Consider the following 21,787-nt stretch of genomic DNA (forward strand, 5'->3'; position numbering starts at 1 on the left):
CTGCTCTGCCAAGAGTATCGACAAAGAAGTTTTAAAATAATCTATCCAATTTGCCCGTCACTGACAATAATGTACCTTCCTGTCATCCAATAAGCTTATCGATGGTCGACAATGATTTACTTGTCAACGACAGGAGTTCAGTACAAGACATGTCACACGACGGTTTTTGAACACGCCCTAAGAAAAAAGTGACAATTACCCTGTTTTACTGTCTACAATTAAAAAAATGACAACTTATATGAAACGAGAATGGTCGTGACTACCCGACATTTTGTCATAATTTTCGACAACTGTCGACTTGTCCAATTTTATGAAATGAGGCCCAGTTGGGTTTGTGTGATTTGTGAGTGAAAAGGCTGTAACTGAACCAGTGAGATAGATATAGATTAAGGCTAAATTATAAAAAGGTTCACTTTATTTTTGGCTGTTCAGTATTTTCGGCTGTTTCATTTTGTGTTAAAAAGTTTTTAATTTATAATTGTTTCCCACCTTCCTTCAGGGTAAGAATTTTTTTCCAAATTTATATGGGTCAAACTTTGAGGACAAACCTTATGCAATAAAAAAAAGAATAATCATTACTTTGTAAAAAGTTATGCGTGATCATATTTAAAGTACATTAAAAATTGAGAGCCTCCTCCGTTTTTTTTGTCGGTTAAAATGTCACCACGACTTTCATTGTCTGTTAGGCACGTAGTTCGCCGGGTCAGCTAGTAGCTGATAATAAGAATAATAAACGAGCAAATCTATAAGGCGATAGCAGTTACATCATAAAAGCAAGTCCGTGTTTGTATTAATCTCGTGTACGTATCTATATATAGTTTGTAGGACTTCTGAAGAGGGTTTCGTCACTGGTATTGTGGTTCCGTCGCATGGAGCGGAGCGAGACAGCGGAGCGGTGAGTGAGACAAAAACACCAATAAAATTTTGAACAGACTACCGTGAGATTCACTGATATTTAGGGCTTACGATATAGCTGATGCGTTTTGCGGTGCGGGTGGACGCCTGTTAAACAATAGTATGAGCCACCTTGCCACCTTGTGCCGTACGTACTGAAAACAAGCCCGGGGTGGGTAACAGCCAAGGGGCAATGCGGAAAGTCAGAATAAAACTGAAAGTAGCTGTTGCTACACTGAAAATGCTTAAAAATTGTCTGGAGGCGTGCTCTGAATAATTAGGGCTCTATCTAAAGGATGTAAAGGAAAAATGTTAGTATGTAAACACAATCTTTATTGCTCTTTTGACTCTATACAGCGTAAAGTAATATAAATATGTGAAACCACTTGTAGTAGATTACCAGACAATTTACAAATATAGTTTTAGCTCAGCCGCAAGCGGGTGTGATGCAGAAGGCGGTTCTTATATGCTAGTTTCACAATTTATTTAAGCCTAATGGTGTTAGTCCCTAAGGAAATCAAAACTTGCCATCAATTTCAATTTTCAACTACTGAATTTAAATCATAAACTTCCCTAATTAATATTCATAAATGTTTTACAGACCTGGCCAGAAGCTACCTCTCTGTGACACCAGTCCGGCAGCTGAAGGGTGACCACTGGGTGTGAGACAAACGCGATGCTCTGGGGCGTCGTCTCTATGTGCTGACCCTTAGCTGGCCGCGCGGGTCCCACAGGATGCAGAAACAGTCTTCTGGTTCTGCAACGGAAGGAGACGTGGCAAAAGCTAGTTGCAGAAGACAGCGCGTTGATGCTACAGAGAATTGGCTAGTTCTCAGAACACAGTTGAATATCTAGCCCGGGAATTAGAGTTTATCTAAACCTTAAGCTCCAAATGGAGGTGCAAAAGACAGGTCTAACCCAAATCATTGGCATCATCATGCCACAATTACTTTACTGTAGTAAGTAAACGAAGATGAAAATAATTATCAGAATAAACTTATAATCTTATAAACCCTACCCGCTGGAGGAAGAAGAAATTGCTTCGATTAGACACTTGCGGAAAGCAAGTGGCAAAGAGGTAAAGTGATCTGTATGATTCTTACCGGAGTAAATCAACTGTAGCCCAGGATTAACTCGACGCTGGTCTTCCCACCCTCAGCCGCATGCAAGGATTCATGTGCTGAAATTAACCATAAGGATGAGAAATAATGCCGCGTGGACTAAAGCAAAATCTAAACCAATATTTCAGTAACCAAATTTACTTACAGTTCACTTGCTGCAGCAAAATAAAATTTAAATGGGCTGCGTTTGCGCCATAAAAGCCACTAAAATTCACAATGGAGGCTGCCACCCTCGTCTCTTCTTCGATGGAAAATGATCTAGCTCTCACACATGATGGAGGCCTAAGTCAAGAGGAATGGAGACTCCAGAACAGCCCTTCTCAAAGCCTGAGTGAACATCGCTTGGACTATGAAAGCCCCAAGAATTTTCCCCGAATCCCACCAATTGTGGGAACAACATTTACTATGGCCAAATTATCACTAGATGTTTATAGCTTTCGATTCTGTATCAGATTCGACTGATTGTAAATTAAATAAATGTTATTCACCAATGTCTGAAATTAATTATATTTCCCATGAAACATGATAAAAATTCCTGAACTGACATCCCTACAAAATGATTTACTTAAATGCTCCAATCAGAGATGTCCCCGTCAATACAATCCCCCCTCCTGTTGCCAGCTGAAAAAATATATTAAAATAATTGCCAGATTAATCGGATTTCGGGCAGTTCGAGTCATGGAAGAAAACACAACGTTACAAGGGGTCTCCTTCGTTATCCATAATATCGTTTGTCCTTAACTCAAATGCCATAACACTTTTGCCATAAACACTTTTGACATATCATAATTTTGCCATAATGATCTTATGTCCTAATAATCATAAGCCATAATATCACATTTCCTAATACTCTAAATCCCTAATATGTTTTGTACTAATATAGTAAGACATAAAACTTACGAATAATAATATTAAAATCCATAATATTTAATGCCATAACAGAGCACTTTGTTGCAAACAGCGACTTGCGAGCCAGAAAAAGTAGATTAGGTTAAGACTGAGACCCAACAGTGATGAATTGGTACTAGAAAAGTAAGTTAGGTTAGGTTAAAACTACGACTCCTACATAAACGAACCGCAGCCAGAAAAGTAGGTTAGGTTAGGTTAGAACTGCGACCCCAACAGAAACGAACCGCAGCTAGAAAAGTAGGTAAGGTTAGAATTGCGACTCAATATTAGGACAAAAAATATTATGGCATTTACATTATGGCAAACGTTATTTTGGCAAAAGATCATTATTTCAAAAGTAATTATTATATTATTATATTATAAAAGGTTTATTATTATTTGCATTTCTGTTTTTTCGGCGGTTTCATTTGTTTGTTATTTCATTAAATATCAATATAATTGTATAAAATATCTGCTCCTCTTCAGTGGACAGGGAATTGGTTTGGATTACTTGATTTGGATAGGTAATTAGCTAAATTTAAACAAACTTCAGCTGCCAGATTTGGTACATTCAAGGATTTTAAACATTTAAGTTATCTATCAAAAGTCAAAAGTCAAAATATCTTTATTCAATTTAGGCTATAACAAGCACTTATGAATGTCAAAAAAATCTACCACCGGTTCGGAAAAACCTCTGTTGAGAAGAATCCGGCAAGAAACTCAACGAGGTATATTTTTTTTAAACAGATTTACAATATTATTAAATGATATCTATACATCACAAGTATTTAACACAACTTTATTTTTAACACAGTAGGTTCGCTATTTGAAGGGATCGCTAATGCGGATCGGAATTATTTCCAAATATCCCTGTCCATGATATAATCATTAACTTTATAATACGGCTTATGGTCTGTCCCAGAATTCGAGATACTAAAATGACGTTTCATGTGTTACCTGTTTTTTGCGTCTCATAAATAGTGATGTGCCGCAACCGGTTATTACCGAAAGATTTTGTAGGTACCTATGTATGTATGTCGTAAAATATTAAGATATGAACGGATCCGTGATGTACTAAAATGTAGGGCACTTAGGACATTCTAGAAAAGGTAAAATAGGTGTAATAAAAATGCGACCATTTTCGAGATATTTCGACTTTTTATAGATTTGATGTTTAAGTTTCATTTCATTCTAAGTAAGTTTTAACATTAACTAAATAATATGAGAATGATGAAATATTTGATTTATTATTCTATGATATGAATATCAAATAAAAAACACGAGAAAACGCACTGATCACATCCGATGACAATACGAGTAAAGTAACGAAAATCGGTTGAATACCACTTGAAATACGAAAAACATGAACAATGACGTTGTGTGATATCTGAGGGCCTACTCCGGAATTCGAAAATCAAAGTTCGTACCGTAACGTCCCTCTCACTTACGTATTAAATTAAATAGTAGTGTCAGAAGGACGGAACGACACTAACTTCGATTTTCGAATTTCGTAGTAGCCTGCTGGCCCTGACTACGAAATGCAAAAACTCGAACTTCGTATGTTGCCGTCCCGCTGACGCTTATCTCATTCAATACGCGAGTGAAAGGGACGGTGCCATACGAACTTCGTTTTTCTAGTTTTGTAGTAGCATCTGTATTATTTTTTACGTTGGCACTAAGTGATGAACACTGTATTTTTACCTGTGCTTAGATTTCATCACTTTATCGTATGATAAAGTAAAATGGAAAGTAGAATATTGAATGCATTAATGTTATTTTTGCTATCGTAAAATAAACATTTTATCGGTTATTTACGAAACCGAAATCACGGAGCAGCACTGTTCCTTTTATGCTGGCCACATTATTTTTACGTTTGACATTTCAGACTGTCATTTTAGTATCTCGAATTCTGGGACAGACCATAGATATTAATGTCTGCTTGACAATAGATCTGATCTATCATTGCAATACAAACTACAAGTAGACTAGTGTATTTCAACACAGCAATGTAAAGATTTAGATAGCTTAATGGGGGAATTTTAATACATAAGTCACCAATTGACGTTCTTTTGTTTACATTTATGAATTAAATACCTATCCAAACCAAGTTCGAGTAGGTATAGCTTAAGAATTGACAAGATTTCATTTTTTTAACACCTGTAAATTACTACAGGAATCGAATGAGTTTTGCCTCCTGAACGTGAGAAAATATTTATCATAATTTATTTCTCCATATTTAAAAAAATACGTAAAATTGAAAAAATATGTCTGAATTTGCCAATACTACCACAGAATAGATATGTTTCCTTTGCCTTTTTCACCAGAAAAAGGAGCTGTCATCATTTTGACAACGTCTCTATGCAACGTCTACGTCAATGGATCTATTGTGTGGTAGTTTTGGAGTTATGCCCTTTTTGAATAAGCACATCTTAAAAAAATTGTAATAAATTAATTAATAGTTGTAGTGAAATTTTAAAAATATCAGCGTTTTTCTCTTTCCAAACAGAGAACGAATCAAATTATAGTCTTAGAAATATGAAATCTTGTCAATTCATACAAAACCGGGAAGGGGGAGAAAGAGAGATGTGGAGCGGGACGGAGAAACGAGCGCCAGCGGCATTTTAGCGTGAAGGAGTTACAAACATACACACACTCACAACTTTCAAATAAAAAATGAAATAAAATTATAAATTAAAAAAACAAAAATCTGGCCTTCAAAAATAAAAATAAGTCTAGCGGTCTACAATTCTGTTACTTAAGTAACTCAAAATTCAGCAGTCGGGACTCATTCAAAGTCATGACCGGCTCAAAATTCACAGTAATGGGTCCTTAGGTTACTGTTGAATTTTAAGTTACTTAATTACGAGGGGTTTTCTCGTCTGTTTGTCATAAGCTGTACCCTACATGGGTTATCTCACATAGTGGGTATATAACAGTAATAATGCTTATCAATATTACTTAAAGCTGTGGTATACAATATATGTTTTAGACGACAAGCATTTGTAGCAAACAACTGACGACTTGGTGAGTTGGAAAAGAAAATATTCAACATATAAATTACGTATTTGACAAAAAAAAATATATAATAATCATTATTAATTCTATAAAAACCAGGCGAAATTGCTACAATCCTTATTTATTTACTTTATAATTTACTATACGTATTAATGTTCATAAAACACATTTAAAAGTCACCAATTTTTGTTAAAAGAACTAAAAAAAAAATACTAAGTATTTTCAAAAATAATTTTTAATTTAATGACATAAAGGGTACAAAGTATAATTTTTTCTTAATTTGGCCTTTAAATGGACTGACTTTTTAACCCTCGACGCTAAAATAGGTGTGTTATAAGTTTGGCCGCTGTGTAGTGTCTGTCTGGCTGTCTGTCTGTGGCACCGTAGCTCTTAAACGGGTAAACCGATTTAAAAACGTTTTTTTTATTATTTGAAAGCAGGTTTTCTAGCGATAGTTCTTAGACATGTTTCATCAAAATCGGTTCAGCCGAAGTTTTGAGATATTGAACTTTGAAGTGACAAATTCGGGTTAGGTTATTAATTTTTGACCCCCGACTCAATAACCTAACCAACAAAAAGTTGGAAAACCCCTGACTTTGTCACTTCAAAGTTCGATATCTCAAAAACGGCTAAACCGATTTCGATGAAACATGTCTAAAAACCATCGCTATAAAACCTGGTTTCAAATTAAAAAACCTGCATTCAAATTTATCCACCCGCTTAAGAGCTTCGACGCCACAGACAGACACACAGACTCGTAGCAATCAAACTTATTCTTTTCTCGAATAAAAATATTTTTTCATGTATATCGTACTAGCTTTTACAATACAATACAATACAATACAATACGGTAATTGTTTCTTCTCAGATATAAACATGGAGGCTGTAGTATTCAACGGTAAAGAGCTCACACTAAAATATGTGAAGGACTTCCCCATCCCGAAGATTGTGAACGATACCGATGTGATCGTCAAGGTGGAGTACTCTGGAATCTGCGGTACTGACGTGCACATCATTCAGGTAAGATCTTCTTAGTCGGACACTCTTGTCAGTGTCACAATGCAAGTAATAGCGGGTGAGGGTGACATCTATTTGGCATACTTTTTAATGTCCGAAACTGATTACGCGTAACAGATTTCACATAATTTACTTACGCCGAATCTTAAGCTTGCTGAAATTTAGTTCGGCATTATTCTGTATAAGCCGAATAATGGTTTACCCGAATATTAATTTAGCATAATATTAGCATGGCCGAATTTTACTATGCATAATCTTGTTTAGCATAAATGTTATATTTTGATAGGCTGAAATCCTGTCCAAATCTATGTCCGAAAATAAATGACCTAATTACTATTTATGACTAGAAAATAGGTTATTAGGTTAGGTTAGAATTGTATTTGTAACGGAACGTAAAAGTAAAAGAAACACGGCCATAAAGAGTGGGGACGGGGGCGAAGCCTACATATGCCTACTCGTATACAATAAATCTGCACACGTCTGTTTTACTTTTTGCCCACGCCAACCCTAGCGCTCCACCCAGCCGTAGGCATAAATTTCAAGAATACGGCTCAGTCAATCAACTGCCTATTACTTGTATTGTGTCTGTGGCCGTGGTTGCGCAGACGAGGTACACGGATAGGTGTTCGGTGGGTCGCAGACTTTTTCGAGGACAGCCCTCTTAGCATGTGCTTCCATTTCTGCCGGTTAGAGGCGATGCGAGTACACTGGACCATGGTGGACTCGGTCAGTCCAGCGAGTTGGTGATCGGCCTCGTGCGCATGAGGTAAGAAATAAGATTTAATTTATTAGAACAGAATGCAGTATAATGTCTTGTCAGTATTTATCATGCTCTCTCAACTAGCTTATTGAAGTTTACCGAAGTTAATTGAGAAAAGTAAATAAGTACGAACTTATCACACAAAATATGATCGAAAGAGGGTTATAAGGTCGATATTATGCAGAATTAGGTACACTTAAAACTATGAGATTATTGGTGAAGAAAACATAGCCGATTGGTTTTTTGGAGTCTTCTTCTATTTTTTATTTCAACTCCAAATTTGTTACTTTTACGGGTATCCCGTGAAACCATATCGAAAATACAAACTGAGATTATGCACAGAAAAACCAGAAAAAGAGACCAGCACTGGGAATCGAAACCCAGGTCCTCAGCAATCCGTGCTGCGTGCTATAACCCCTACACCACTGCTGGACAGGAATCTAGACAAGAATTTTTCCTATGCATACATAGCCGTCCGTTTTTACGAGCGCCAGAATACTATTGCCGCGATACCAACGCTTCTGTAGACAAACGCCCATCGGCGTCCAGGGCATGCAGATAAAGCTAAATTGGACGCCCATCGGTGTCTGCGGCATTATATTAGGGTCCACCAAGACGCCGATGGGCGTGAATGGCAATGAATGGGTCAACTGTTACAGGGAGAGTTCCCGGCCAGCAAGGAGCGCCCTTTGGCGATGGGCCACGAGTTCAGCGGCATCATCACCCAAGTCGGCAAAGCGTCCGTCTTTAAAGTCGGGCAGAAGGTCGTCGTTGACCCTAACAGGTATGATATCATCATCATTTCGACTCTCGACCTCAGGCCGTATTGTCTAAAACCCATTTTAGACTTGCAAGAAAAATCGTGCCAGTAGTAATAATAATAAGAAACAAATTTCTTATTGTCGTATTTCTTCTGTTTAACGTTGTTATTTTTGGGTCATATCTATAAAAGTTCATTTTAACTCAGTTCCAGTGGTCTGTTTGACGTGGAATTTGGCATAAATAATGAAATCGAACCCGAGACCTCAAGCTGTACAGTCAGGTCACGATGTAAGGGCCAAAGATAGCTGGCGCGGGTGCAGAATCCGCTGCACGCGACTCGAGCAGTTAGCGCTGCTCAGGGCCTCCGCTAGGTGACGCTTGCACAGAGCGGGTGGACGCATATTGAACAATAGCACAGTATAAAGTGTGTCACACACTACGCAGATACGATAATATTTTATCTGCGTATAATAACTTAATGACCTGAAACTATCACACACTACGCAGATACGATAATATTCGAGACGGTACATTCAGTCTAAATCCTTCAAACTGAGTAGACTTGTTTTTTGGTGCGGATTGTTTATACAGGATGTTTTCGTATTTATCTCTTCTAGATTTACTCGCGTATCTGTCTGAATCTGTATCTATCTGCAGATAAAATACTATACCATATTTATATCGGCAGATATTATACACAGATCAATTCATACGCAGATAATATCTTTGCCATCTTTCGATATATGTCGGTGCCCAAAGATAGTTCACGATAAAATACAAGTTATCTGCGCTGTGTGTGTTAGCTCATTGAATTGTATAGGCGATATAGACAGATATGCGTTCTTATATCTTAGATATCTTATCGTATCTGCTTAGTGTGTGACACGCTTAACAAGTTCCCCTACAGTAATCCGACGGAGACGTCTAGAGAGAGCAATCGAGCGGGGCGTGAGGGGTGAGACGCGGGTGGGAGGAGCCCCAGCTGCATACTTCGCCGCTCTAAGTAGCTTGGGACAAGTCTTCAGGGCTATCGCGTTTTTTTAACGTTTAAATTTATTATAAAAAATATTATGTTGCATACGACATGTACTGTGAGTGCGTGCAAATCTTCATCTCGCATAAATAAGGAACTAAGAATTAGAAAGAAAGAAAGAAAAGATTTCATCTATTTATATAATTATATTTATTTATTTTTTATATAATTAACATTGCATGATCTACATTTATAACGGTACTATTAAAATAATTTCCTTGCTCACCCGCGACCTTACGATAGTAAGCTTATGCAAAATATGCGTGCTCATGCAGTTCCTCCACCTCCACACTGTAAGAACACACACAAATCACGCAAACCCATCTACCACCTCCACCACACCACACTGACGCATTTCGAACTCAACCAGAGCTCATCTTCAGAGTCACACAACCGTACACCATGCTACCAGTTGTTAGTGTGTTGTGTGAAGTCTGTCAAGTCTAGAAACCGAAAGTATTTGTCGGTTACTAATCTATGAAAGTACCAATATTTTGTAGAAAAAAAGTTTTTTATTTCAAAAGCAGTATATTTTGATACTTCTTAACCCTAGTAAGTATGCCACCCCTAATTCATTTTGTTTTATATAATTTCGCACTACCAATATGTACCGATTCGTAAAAGACATCTAGCTTCCAAATTTTAAATTTGTGACAACCCATCCTTACTTGCGTAAATGCCTACACAGGCTGCGGTATCGATCAACTTCAAAGCCGTCGGCCTATTGCAGGGAAAACTTGTTATACGAGTACTGTGACAATAGTACAAGCATCGCTAACTGCGCGCGTCGCGTGCGCACGATTGTACCTGCACCCGAGGGTTGCCAACTTATTTTACAAGAAATAAAGTATACTATAAAAAAGTATACTGGAAATAAACAGTATTTTGGAAAAATTAACAGTATTTTCTTCTTTTCATGTTTTATAGACAAATTTTTGGGTGCTTCTCGCACAACTTGTAAATTTAGCCTCATAGACCTCGTCAGAATCAAAACTAAAATTAACATAAATAAGGAACTAAATTTTTATTAAATTTCAAATTCGTTTGGAACCACCACTATGGTGACTATGCTGTACTGACTTAGCGTGTGCTTAGTGTTAGGCAATGTTAATGCTGAAAACAGTATTTTAGATACTTAATTTTAGTTCAACAGTAAAAAGTATAATGTATTGAAAAACAGTATAATACTGTTTTTAACAGTATAGTTGGCAACCCTACTGCACCCGCCCGCAGGCTGCGCCCGCGACGCACCCGCGACGGCTAGCGTAGGCTCTATTTTTTATTTATTTTTATTTTTTTATTTGACTGGATGGCAAACGAGCAAATGGGTCTCCTGATGGTAAGAGATCACCACCGCCCATAAACATCTGCAACACCAGGGGTATTGCAGATGCGTTGCCAACCTAGAGGCCTAAGATGGGATACCTCAAGTGCCAGTAATTTCACCGGCTGTCTTACTCTCCACGCCGAAACACAACAGTGCAAGCACTGCTGCTTCACGGCAGGATTAACGAGCAAGATGGTGGTAGCAATCCGGGCGGACCTTGCACAAGGTCCTACCACCTGCAAAAACGAATAAAATGACAACCATCATTCATAATCATAACATCTGTGTATTCCAGTGCCTGCCACATTTGCGACTACTGCCGCAGCGGCAACTACCATTACTGCTTGACTGCTGGCATCAATAGTACCATCGGTATCTGGCGGGACGGAGGCTGGGCTGAATACGTGCTGTGTCCACAGACCAATGTATTCACGCTGCCTGATGACATCACTACAGAACAAGGTACCTCACACATAGACAACCCTCTACCAAAAAAAATCTGCAGTCGGTAATAAAGACTAACAAAAAACCCTCGATAACCCTAAAGCCGCGTATCCACTAGAGGCAGCCTCGGGCCGAGCGGCTGCCTCGCCCCGAGGCCGCGCAAGTGGAGACGCTGCCAAAGGCACGGCTCAGACTGAGGCTCCTTTGAGCACGGCCAAAAAACCGACAAAATATGGCTCGGCTCGCGGTGCTCGGCCTGAGGCTGCTCTAATGGATACGCGGCTTAATAACTAGTAAAATAAACTGTAGTAAAAATTATAACAAACCAAACAATGAAACTCCACAAAAAAATATATTTTGCTACCTCTAATCCTCTAATCGGTACAAAAAAAATCAGGTGATGGTGAAGATCGGTGCAAACTTTATGCAATTTGTATGGGGCGAAAACTCATTAACATCAAATCACAGGAAACACCGTGAAATAACAAAAAAAAAATATATAAAAATATTTAAATATTTGCTCTTTTCCTTGGTCTTCCAATGCTTTTTCCTCTGACGTCCAAAAGTTCGACCACGAAAAACAAAAGAATGCGAAAATCAATACTTGTAACTACTTATTCGAAATACGAAGCTGCCAGTAACAGATTATGAAAATTACGTCAAAAAAGGTCAGGGACTATCAATGCTAGAAAGCTGTAATTTTGCACGGATATATTATGTATACTATGCCGACAAAATGGTATATTAAAAAAAATCAAAAACTATTTTTTTATGGTACCTTTCATAGACGTAAAGCGGGGGAGGACGTTAACAAAACAAAAATAAGTAGCGTTAGTAGAATTGTCAATATAATTTTATTAAGTTTTTCTCAAGAACTACGGATCTCTTTAAACATATTATATATTATATTATATTATATTTAGAAGCCTGTAGAGGTGTCCCACTGCAGGGCAAAGGCCTTCCCCCATGTCCTCCACTCTACCCGGTCTTGGGCGATCTCTGACCAGCTGCGAAGAAAGGCGTCCAGATCATCCCGCCATCGACGCCTGGGCCTGCCACGCCGCCGAAGTCCGTTTTGTGGTATCCAGTCCGAGGCTATATTAGCCCACCTATTGGGTTCCATACGTCTGACGTGGCCTGCCCAGTCCCATTTCAGCCTGGCAGTCTGGGCACCGACATCAGCAATGCGTGTTTTAGAGCGCATCTTTAAACATATTGTGCAATATTTATATGGCAAGCTTATTTGTTTTCTGTTATCTTAACCTAAAGGTGATATAGATAAAACATACGCGACTACTTTTATCAGTAAATACCTAGGCTGCCACGAAAGTTTGTAGCTGTATGAAAACTATAAATATTTTATTCCTAAATTGCATGATAAATTAAAGATAATTTACGAATTAACCTCTTTGTAAAGTGACATTGCATACTGGCCAGTAACATTTTCTTTTTTAATTTAGAAAAATTTAAGGTTTCAGTGGGAAAAAACTTTATGACAAACGATGATTCGGACAAACATAACTGTATGACTAGCAAAGAGTATGCGAACTTTGGCGCTCCCATTATTCAATTAAGTCTAAGTTCCCTGCTCAGTGCTACCTCCTTGACTTCTTTATAAGGCAAAAAGTAAAGGCTTATAATAGTTATTTATGTGGCTGGTGCATAATGAGAGGCATTAAAGTACGAGTGTGGTTTTATGAAACGAGCCGAAGGCGAGTTTCATAATAAGATCACACGAGTGTTTTAATGCTTAATTATGAATAGCCGCATACATAACTTTATCTACATGCATATCATAAGTTTTCTATAATATGTTCAGATATGGCCTGTATTTTTAAGTTAGTGTTACTGATAACTAGTTTGAAATACCTACCAAAGCTTAAATAAAACAGATAATAAAAAACTAAAGTTTTATTTATAATAATTATTATTATCTACATGCATGTCATAAGTTTTCTACAATATGTACAGATATGCATTGTTAAAAAAAGTATTACCGATACTTTAAAGTAAACATTAAGATGCACTGTACTTTAATGTGAACATTAAGATGCACCCGCAGATACCAGGTTTCTTAATTAAGGCCAATTGATAGTCGTTTCTGAACATATAATAGGGAAGTTATGATATGCATGTAGATAAATACTTATAATAATGTTACCTTTTCCCAGGTGGTCTGTGTGAGCCGTACTCCTGCGTAGCCCATGGCTTCGACCGCGCATCACCGCTACAAGTGGGAGAGAAGATTCTCATCGTGGGAGCTGGCATCATCGGTGAGTTTTTAGGGTTCCGTAGCCAAAATAGCAAAAACGGAACCCTTATAGTTTCGCCATGTCTGTCTGTCTGTCCGTCCGCGGCTTTGCTCAGGGACTATCAATGCTAGAAAGCTGTAATTTTGCACGAATGTATATATAAACTATGCCGACAAAATGGTATAGTAAAAAAATCTTAAACATTTTTTTTAGAGTACCTCCCATAGACGTAAAGTGGGGGTGATTTTTTTTTTCTCATCCAACCTTGTAGTGTGGCGTATCGTTGGATAGGTCTTTTAAAACCATTAAGGGGTTGCTAAAACGATTTTTCGATTCAGTGATTTGTTTGCAAAATATTCAACTTTAAATTGCAAATTTTCAGTGGAAAAATTTGAAAAAAATCATGATGGTATATAGTAAGTATATCAAACTTACAAGGAAAACTATAGCGGTTAAGTTTTCATGAGAATTATTAGTAGTTTAAGAGTAAATAGCAGCCTAACTAAGGTATCAAATATACCTAAACTTTGAATATTCAGTACAAAATACGAAATCCTTAGAAAAATATTACTTATTTTTTTCGTAATGGCTACGGAACCCTATTTCGGGCGTGTCCGATACGCTCCTGGCCGGTTTTGTTTTAAATTGTGAGTGGGAGCAAAACGAGCAAGCGTGCCATCTGATGGGAAATGAACACACTGCCCATGAGTACCAACTACTCAACGTGTCATTGGTCCGTTTCCAGCCTTTTAAGAAAGAAAAAAGAAAAGGGCTTATCTTTTCTTGAATGCCCCGATGTCGTAGTTGTCAGAAACACTGACGGAAGTTGATTCCACAATACGGTATTTGACTATTTTGTATATGTTTTATAAATTAAAACATATTATGTTATCGAATAGAAAAACATTTTTAAGCTACCTTTACAAATAACAAAGTTATACAGGTTTGAAAGTCAAGATTAGACAGAGAAAGACATACTGGCATGTGACGTCACACGCCAGAACCGCCATACTTGCTGCATAGAGAAAAGCGTTTGAGAAAGAGACAGGAATATAGATTTTTCAAAAAACCACTATAAATCCAATTTTCAATCGATTTAAATTTTCTTTTCGGTGAACACTATCTGTATATCTATATTTTCATAATAATTTAAGATATGGCAAAATCAGGAGTTGTCAAATACCGTATTACACTGTACGTGACAGGAAGTGCCGTAGGAAACGCACAGTGGTAGATTTCCGTTCAATAGATGATGTCGATGAAATTTCGACTTTCGGCGGGAGGTACGATGGTGGAATTTCGCATGCAGCGGGTACTCGTAGCAGGTCCAATAATTCTTCGGAGCACTTACCGTGGTAAAGCCTATAAAATACACAAAGGGGACCTACGGCCCTTCGTAGATCCAAACTATCGGAAAGTCATATTAAATAATATTGTAACGGATAACCCACGTCATAAACCGAGTTTAGCTCGACATGTTTCGGGCTATTTCGTAGCCCTTCTTCTCTGGCGCACGCGACTCGGCGACTGCCGCAACAAGCACACTACGCGCCACCGCTCTACAGTTGGTGCGATCGCCGAAGGATAAGGAGCCCCTGAGTGGTCCCGGGGTATACATGATTCCGTGTTCGTGTGGCAAGAGCTATATCGGTGAGACTGGTCGTAACGTGTCTACTAGGGTATCGGAGCACATACGTAGTATGAGGAAACAGGACGACAGAGGCTCTGCTGTGGCCGAGCATCCAATGGACTCGGATTTGACGCATTATATCAGATTTGATAAGGTGTCTGTACTTGCGAGAGAAAAGTTGTTCATTCCGCGGAAAGTGCGTAAAGCCATTGAGATTAGTCGTCATCCGAATTTTGACCGGGATTACGGTTGGTCGGTACCCCCGAGTTGGAAAACTGTTAAATACTCGTGCTGCGTCATCGGTTGGTGTGAACGTGCCTATACGGAGCGATGTTGTTAGTGTTGTGTGCTACCCTACATTAGACATTGACAGTAAAAATGACGATAAAAATGCGGGTAGTTGTGCGCCGGTGTTAGCTTCGTCGGGCAGTCGCGCGAGCAGAGCGGTGGCGCGTAGTGTGCGTGTTGCGGCAGCCGCCGAGTCGCGTGCTCCCGAGAAGAAGGGCTACGAAACAGCCCGAAACATGTCGAGCTATACTCGGTTTAAGACTTGAGTTATCCGTAACAATATCATTTAATATGAGTGGGTCTCACGGTAGTTTCATGTTCAAGATCGGAAAGTCTTATAAAACTAAGGGCCTACCTTCTGACCCTGTACTACGAAGTGAAAAATTCTAACTTCGTATCTTGCCGTCCCGCTGACGCTTGTATTATTTAATACGAGAGTGAGAGAGACGGTACGAGCTTCGAATTTCGTAGGAGCCCCCCAGGGCTGTCTTGTGCCATGCGATAGCCTTGGGCTGGGGCACAAAAGAAACATTAAAGAAAGCGAAAGGTACATTTTTTCTGCTGTGATTGTGCTATCTTTAACCCCCGACGCAGAAAAGGGATTTGTGCGATTAGTTTCACAATAGTACATTGTTCAATAAGGGACTAAAACAAGGCATTTTGGTTGTTTAGTCTCGCATTAAACACTCTACTTTTCACTTTGAATGAGAGGAAAAAAAACAATGTTCTGTTCAAAAATTACAATATTAGGTACTTTTTAAAAACGTACGCTCGACTAATGGATATCAAAATAAAAATAGAAAAAAAAATTGTTGCGCGGTTTTCTCTTCTTTTATGTTTTATGAAGTGGCGTTTTAAATGCTTGCATATTTAGCCAACAGTTTAAAAATTTAAAACTAATTGGACTATGCATAATAAAATTAATTAATCCTTAATATAATTGAATAGATTCATATTCGTAATCATTAATTGTGTTTCACGAAACTAAATCGTGTTTTTTTATATTTTTGCACAGTTGGCATTTTGAGGTTATTTCCACGCCATAAAAATCCTCCATTCACAAACACCGTGTTGGCTGTTTAGGGGTTTCCAACATAAATTAAAAAAATCTTTAATCTGTAATTTTATGTAAATAATAAAAAGGAGCTTTAGTCCCGACATGCAGAGACTAAAGTAACATTTTAAGAGCATAAGTGAAAAATATATATTTTTTCATAGCCATAGACTGTTCGAAAATTTCTTTCCAGCGACTCTCTTTTTGATTTATTGCTGGAATCTTTGTTGTTGGAGTCCTCCAGTTTCGCTCAGAGTTTGGGCAAGCTTATTGACGTGGCTGGTTAGCTTCTCCTGGTACTTCAGGCTGCTTTGGGCTATTTCTTGCCGGAAAAATAATCTACTGGTAAAATAACCGAAAAAAATAAACGCAAAAATTATAAAACGCTACATGAAAAAAGACGAAAAATAAATTTGCGATCGCGAAAAACCGCGATGTGAAAATTCGCTACTCAGAAAGATACGATTAATTATCATGGTGGCATTGCAGAAACGCGCGGGCAATGACAAAACTTTTTATCTGCTGAGATAAATAAATTAAACTACAGTGTGGCGCGAGTAATGGATAAAGATGGATTAGCTTAGGTATATGTGAAGTAATCCTTTATAATCTTACCCATGTTGTAATTTATTATTTAATAATCAAGACATGGCAGTGTGTCCGGCCAAGTTCAAGGAAAATAGTGACTGCAGGGGTATAATGTAAAAATATCGGAGAATGACTTTAAATAGATAAATAAATAAATATCACGGGACACTTGACGTCAAATGACCTAATCCCAAAGTAATCAAAGCTTGTGTTATGCTTCTGAACAACAGATAAACATACTAAGTAGGTAGATACATACTTAAAATAAATATTTAACGTCCAAGATCTACCCTGACCGGGGATCGAACCTAGGCCTCAAACTTCGTAGTCAGGGTCTCTAGCCACTGGGCTATTTGACATATCTAAGATATAAGATAGATCTGAATGAAGCTAACTGACGATATAATCTTTCTTCCAGGCAACCTATGGGTGACAGCGCTCCATCTTCAAGGTCACAGGGAAGTCACGGTGTCTGAAATGAACAAGGCCAGACTTGACATCGTAAAAAAATTGAGTAAGTATACATTAAAAACCTCTTTTTATCCGACTACCCGAAGGTAGCCATCATCATCATCATTTACATAGTCTTATTAATCAACACCGTTCCATTTACTCCCCAAACTACCCTATTGTGACGTCTAGTTATAACAGAAATACAGCAGTGCGTTTTTAATTTCAGACACCGGATACAGGCTTATCAGCCCGGATGTACTCGCAAAAGAAAACAAATTGTACGACGTCATCGTAGACTGCACTGGTAAGTAATTGACACTTTTGTGTTTGTTTTTAACCCCTACGCAAAAAGAGAGGTGGTATAAGTTGGACTGCTATGTCTGTCTGTCTGTGGCACCGTAGCTCTTAAACGGGAGTGCTAGTGACATTTCTTTTCCATTAATTGTTTAGCATGAGTTTTTTTTGTCTACTATTCCTGTAATAGTTGAAAGAAAAGCAGATTATGCACCTCGCATTAAGTAATTTATATTGCCCTCGTGCTTTCTAAAGCCCTCGCTGCCGCTCGGGCTCCAAATCGGCACTCGGTGCAATAATAAATAACTTATCGAAAATACAAACTGAGACATGGATGCACAGAAAAACCAGAAAAAGAGACCAGCGCTGGGAATCGAACCCAGGTCCTCAGCAATCCGTGCTGCGTGCTATAACCCCTACACCACCGCTGGACACAAGTAACAGTAAAAGTAACAAATTTGGAGTTGAAATAAAAAATACAAAAAGACTCCAAATAACCAATCATAATAAATAACTTTCTGCTTGGTGCAACAATCTTCTATTATTCTTTTCTACATTGTGCTCTTTTTCTCAGGTGTCGGTAAGGTGATGGAACTCAACTTCAATTACTTGAACCCAGGTGGAAAATATGTTCTTTTCGGCTGCTGCCCCCCCTCACATCAGGCCGCGTAAGTAATCCAAATTACCAGAGGCCGGAGTTTTAGTAGTACTTTTGTCATAGTAACTTCTCTCTCATCGACTTCCGATATACATATATCGATACACATACAAAGAAGATTAAAATTAGAGGTAAACAATTAGCGGCCTTATCTTTAACCTCGTGGGCCCTCGCGTACTTAATAAAGGACCAATTAACACGAAGAATAACGGCCGAATGTACTTCATAAAATACAAATTTTTCATTGAAAAAAGAATCTTGAGTAGCAGCTCTTCTTAAGTTAAGAGAAGTCTCTTCGTTCCATTCTCCATACAAACGTAGTCCTGGTCTCATTTGAAAACTAGGCAACAGAAATAGATGAAATTTTGTAAGTATGGACTAGACGTAATTATCTATGCCTGTGGTTTTTCAGATTTTTATATAAATGTGTAATATCAGAATTACAGGAGCTCAAAAGTCGACAAAAAAAAGATGTCAACTTTGCACGAGAATTACAGACGAATAAAGCATTTTTACAAAAATCGAAAAAACCACCGGCATAGAAAATTCGTCGCTTCGGAGGTAAAGATACTAAAGCGACATTTGGCCAACTTTACAGGAGAGCGATTTAAAGTTTTTTTTTGACGAAAAAAATTCATAACTCGTTTCTTTGTGAACACATTCTAGAATTTCTAAGACTGTATGAAAGTCAATTCAGCATACTATGATCTGAAATGTATAATTTTGACCTAAGTACAATAGTTCAGGAGATAGGTGGCGCTTTAGTCATTCGTCTTCAACTTTTTGAGACAACGCAATAAGGTAAAAGGACTAAACGTAAGAATTGGTTTAATATATCATAATTTCAGATGACTAACGGGATATTTATTCTAGTTTTTTTATCTTCAATTTACTTAATGGCGTTGATCAATTTCTTATCAAACTGTGTTTAATGCTTATTCACCAATAATCAAGCTATTTTACAACTGCATAATGCTTAAGCACCCTTAAATGATAATCATAAAACAATACAAATACTTAATAGACTTTCAAGTTAAATGATTTGAAATACAAAATACTTATTTTCAGATTGCTTTAACGAATGATCACTAAAGGACCGTCTGCAGGGATAATACGAAACTCGAAACTCGAAGTTCGTATCGTACCGTCCCTCTCGCTCTCGTATTAAATAGTATAATTGTCAGAGGGACCGCACGACACGTACTTCGACTTTAATCAATATTACTAAATTCAAAGGAAACACAGGAAATCGTAGAAACTTTTAAGTTTTATTTGACATTGGTTCTTGTTATCGTGTTATCTGCCTATCGTCAACTATTGGGGGATAGAGTTGTTCGCGTCCGTGGGCTTTAGCTCTAGTTGCCCACACGTGTCCCCTAGGTAGCGCCAAATGAACAACCTCATTCCTGGTGGTAGGCTTCGGCAGCGGTTTGTCACCACCCACCTAACTAAGTTATGCTGCAAAACGGTCTTGGCCGTGTTCCAGCATATTAAAGTTAGGAGTAGCCATGTGGAGGGACGGGTCTGGGCAGGGACTTGCGTGCAAACCAGTTTCGGTACCGTCAGTTTGCTGCACCGGGTGCCTGTTCGTGGAGGGTAGCGGAATCCGAAGCGCGGTGCTCCGCTGGCCGACCGCAGTTAGTAGGGGGCCCAAGTAGAGGTTTCGCCAACTTTGAAAGGCTGCCCCGCTAACTTGCGAAAAATCCCGAAGATGTGCTGTAGTGCCGGTTGGCGACCGGAGAGAGGACCCGAAAGCCGTCTTTGGGGGGGTTTGGGCATCCCCGCAGTCACCAGACCGGGCTTCTTGTGTTGTGGATCACTTTCGTGTGCTGCTGGGTTAGCAGCACTGTGTCTGTTCAACTACCGTCTTTTCTAACCTATTCACTTTTGTCTTTCTCATCTCCTTCTTCTTTTCTTCCGGTGAAATTACTGCAATGGCACGTGAGGTATCCCATCTTAGGCCTCTAGGTTGGCAACGCGTCTGCAAGACCAGGATACCCAGACGCAGATAAAATGTACCTTAGACACGGCGTACTCGCACTACCCACACTACCCAGGGTACAGCCTGGAGCATACTTTTAAGCCACGTGCTGGGGTCTGCTTGTACGTTCGTGATGACATCTTTACTCAGCGTCTCCACAACCTTGAGGATCCTAGCTTTTCCATTCTTTAGCTACTGATGGACATTGGTGTTGAACAAACGGTTTACGCTCTAATTTATATATCGGTCGCACAGCGGTGACTTGAAAACGACCAGGGTCTTTGATCACCTCAGTGTTACAGCACGGCGTGTGGTTCAACAACGGTATCCGCGTGCGTAGTTGGTTTCCTTGGGGGACTTTAATGCTCACCGCGAGGACTGGTTGTTCCCGTATCAAGTCTGAGTCACGGACCATGCAGGAAGAGAAGCGCGCAAGTTTGCGCTTTCGCTAGATCTCACCCAGCTGGTTAAGCAGCCGACTCTCATACCGGATGTTGCCTTGCACACGCCTAATTGCTTGGACCTTCTGCTGACGACTGATCCAGACAGGTACAATGTGTCGGTGTCTTCCCCTCTGGGTACTTCTGACCATTGTCTGGTGAAATTTGTGTCGCAGTACTCTCTTCCCGATTGCTCAATCGGTGCTCTGCAAGTATGGCGATACAAGTAAGCAGATTGGGATGAGATGCGTCATTTCTTTGCTTCCTATCCATGGCAGAAAACTTGCTTTCCCAGTGACGATTCGTCGAGCTGCGCAGAAGCTGTTACCGATGTGTTGCATCAGAGTATAGTACTGGTGGCAAATCTCGCCCATGGTTTAACGCTGAGTGCGCTCAAGCTGAAGCAATTAAGCACTCTACTTGCTTACTTACTATAGGCTGAAGCTCGATGTCGCAAAGCTCCGGACAGGACGTACACGTTAAGAAACAGCTCTTCAACAAAGCTGCCATGTCCTGCAAAAAGGTCATACGGAAAGCGCGATTCCTCCATGTTGGTTATATCGGTGCCAAATTTGCTTTCTACCCCTCTGAGAGTAAAGAAAAAGAAAAGAAATAAAGAAAATACATTCCATAAGCTTTTTCGTCCTTAGCCAAATCGGTGGAGTCCAATTTCTGTCGTCCGTGACTGCCACCACTGCTGAAGTCGGATAAGTCGCTAGCTCACACTGCAGCGGAAAGGGCAAACCTGTTTGTCTCTCTGTTTGCGGAAAATTCGCGTCTTGATGATGGTAGTGCAGCGCCTCCCTCCATTCCTCACTGTGATACGTTTAAGCAGGAGGTCGAAATACACCAAATAGAGGTTTTAAGAACGCTGCGTTCTCTGGACGT

General features: G+C 39.1%; 2 protein-coding genes across 7 annotated transcripts in view; both read left to right on the forward strand.

Annotated features, from left to right (window-relative positions):
• The window catches only part of LOC141443939 (uncharacterized), a 215,344-nt gene that overhangs the window by 186,722 nt on the left and 6,835 nt on the right, over positions 1–21,787 (forward strand). The gene's annotated exons all lie outside the window — the stretch shown is intronic.
• LOC141443934 (uncharacterized) overlaps positions 1–21,787 on the forward strand; it is a 43,660-nt gene that overhangs the window by 15,792 nt on the left and 6,081 nt on the right. For 2 of the 6 annotated variants that reach the window (XM_074109352.1, XM_074109351.1), the window contains exons 5-8: positions 13,433–13,534; positions 17,492–17,587; positions 17,753–17,830; positions 18,395–18,488. In XM_074109352.1, the coding sequence (XP_073965453.1) occupies positions 13,433–13,534; positions 17,492–17,587; positions 17,753–17,830; positions 18,395–18,488 (370 nt within the window). The other 4 variants (XM_074109356.1, XM_074109354.1, XM_074109355.1 and 1 more) reach the window with 4 other exon arrangements.

Source organism: Choristoneura fumiferana, chromosome 28 (genome assembly GCF_025370935.1).
Source record: "Choristoneura fumiferana chromosome 28, NRCan_CFum_1, whole genome shotgun sequence".
Lineage (NCBI taxonomy): Eukaryota > Metazoa > Arthropoda > Insecta > Lepidoptera > Tortricidae > Choristoneura > Choristoneura fumiferana.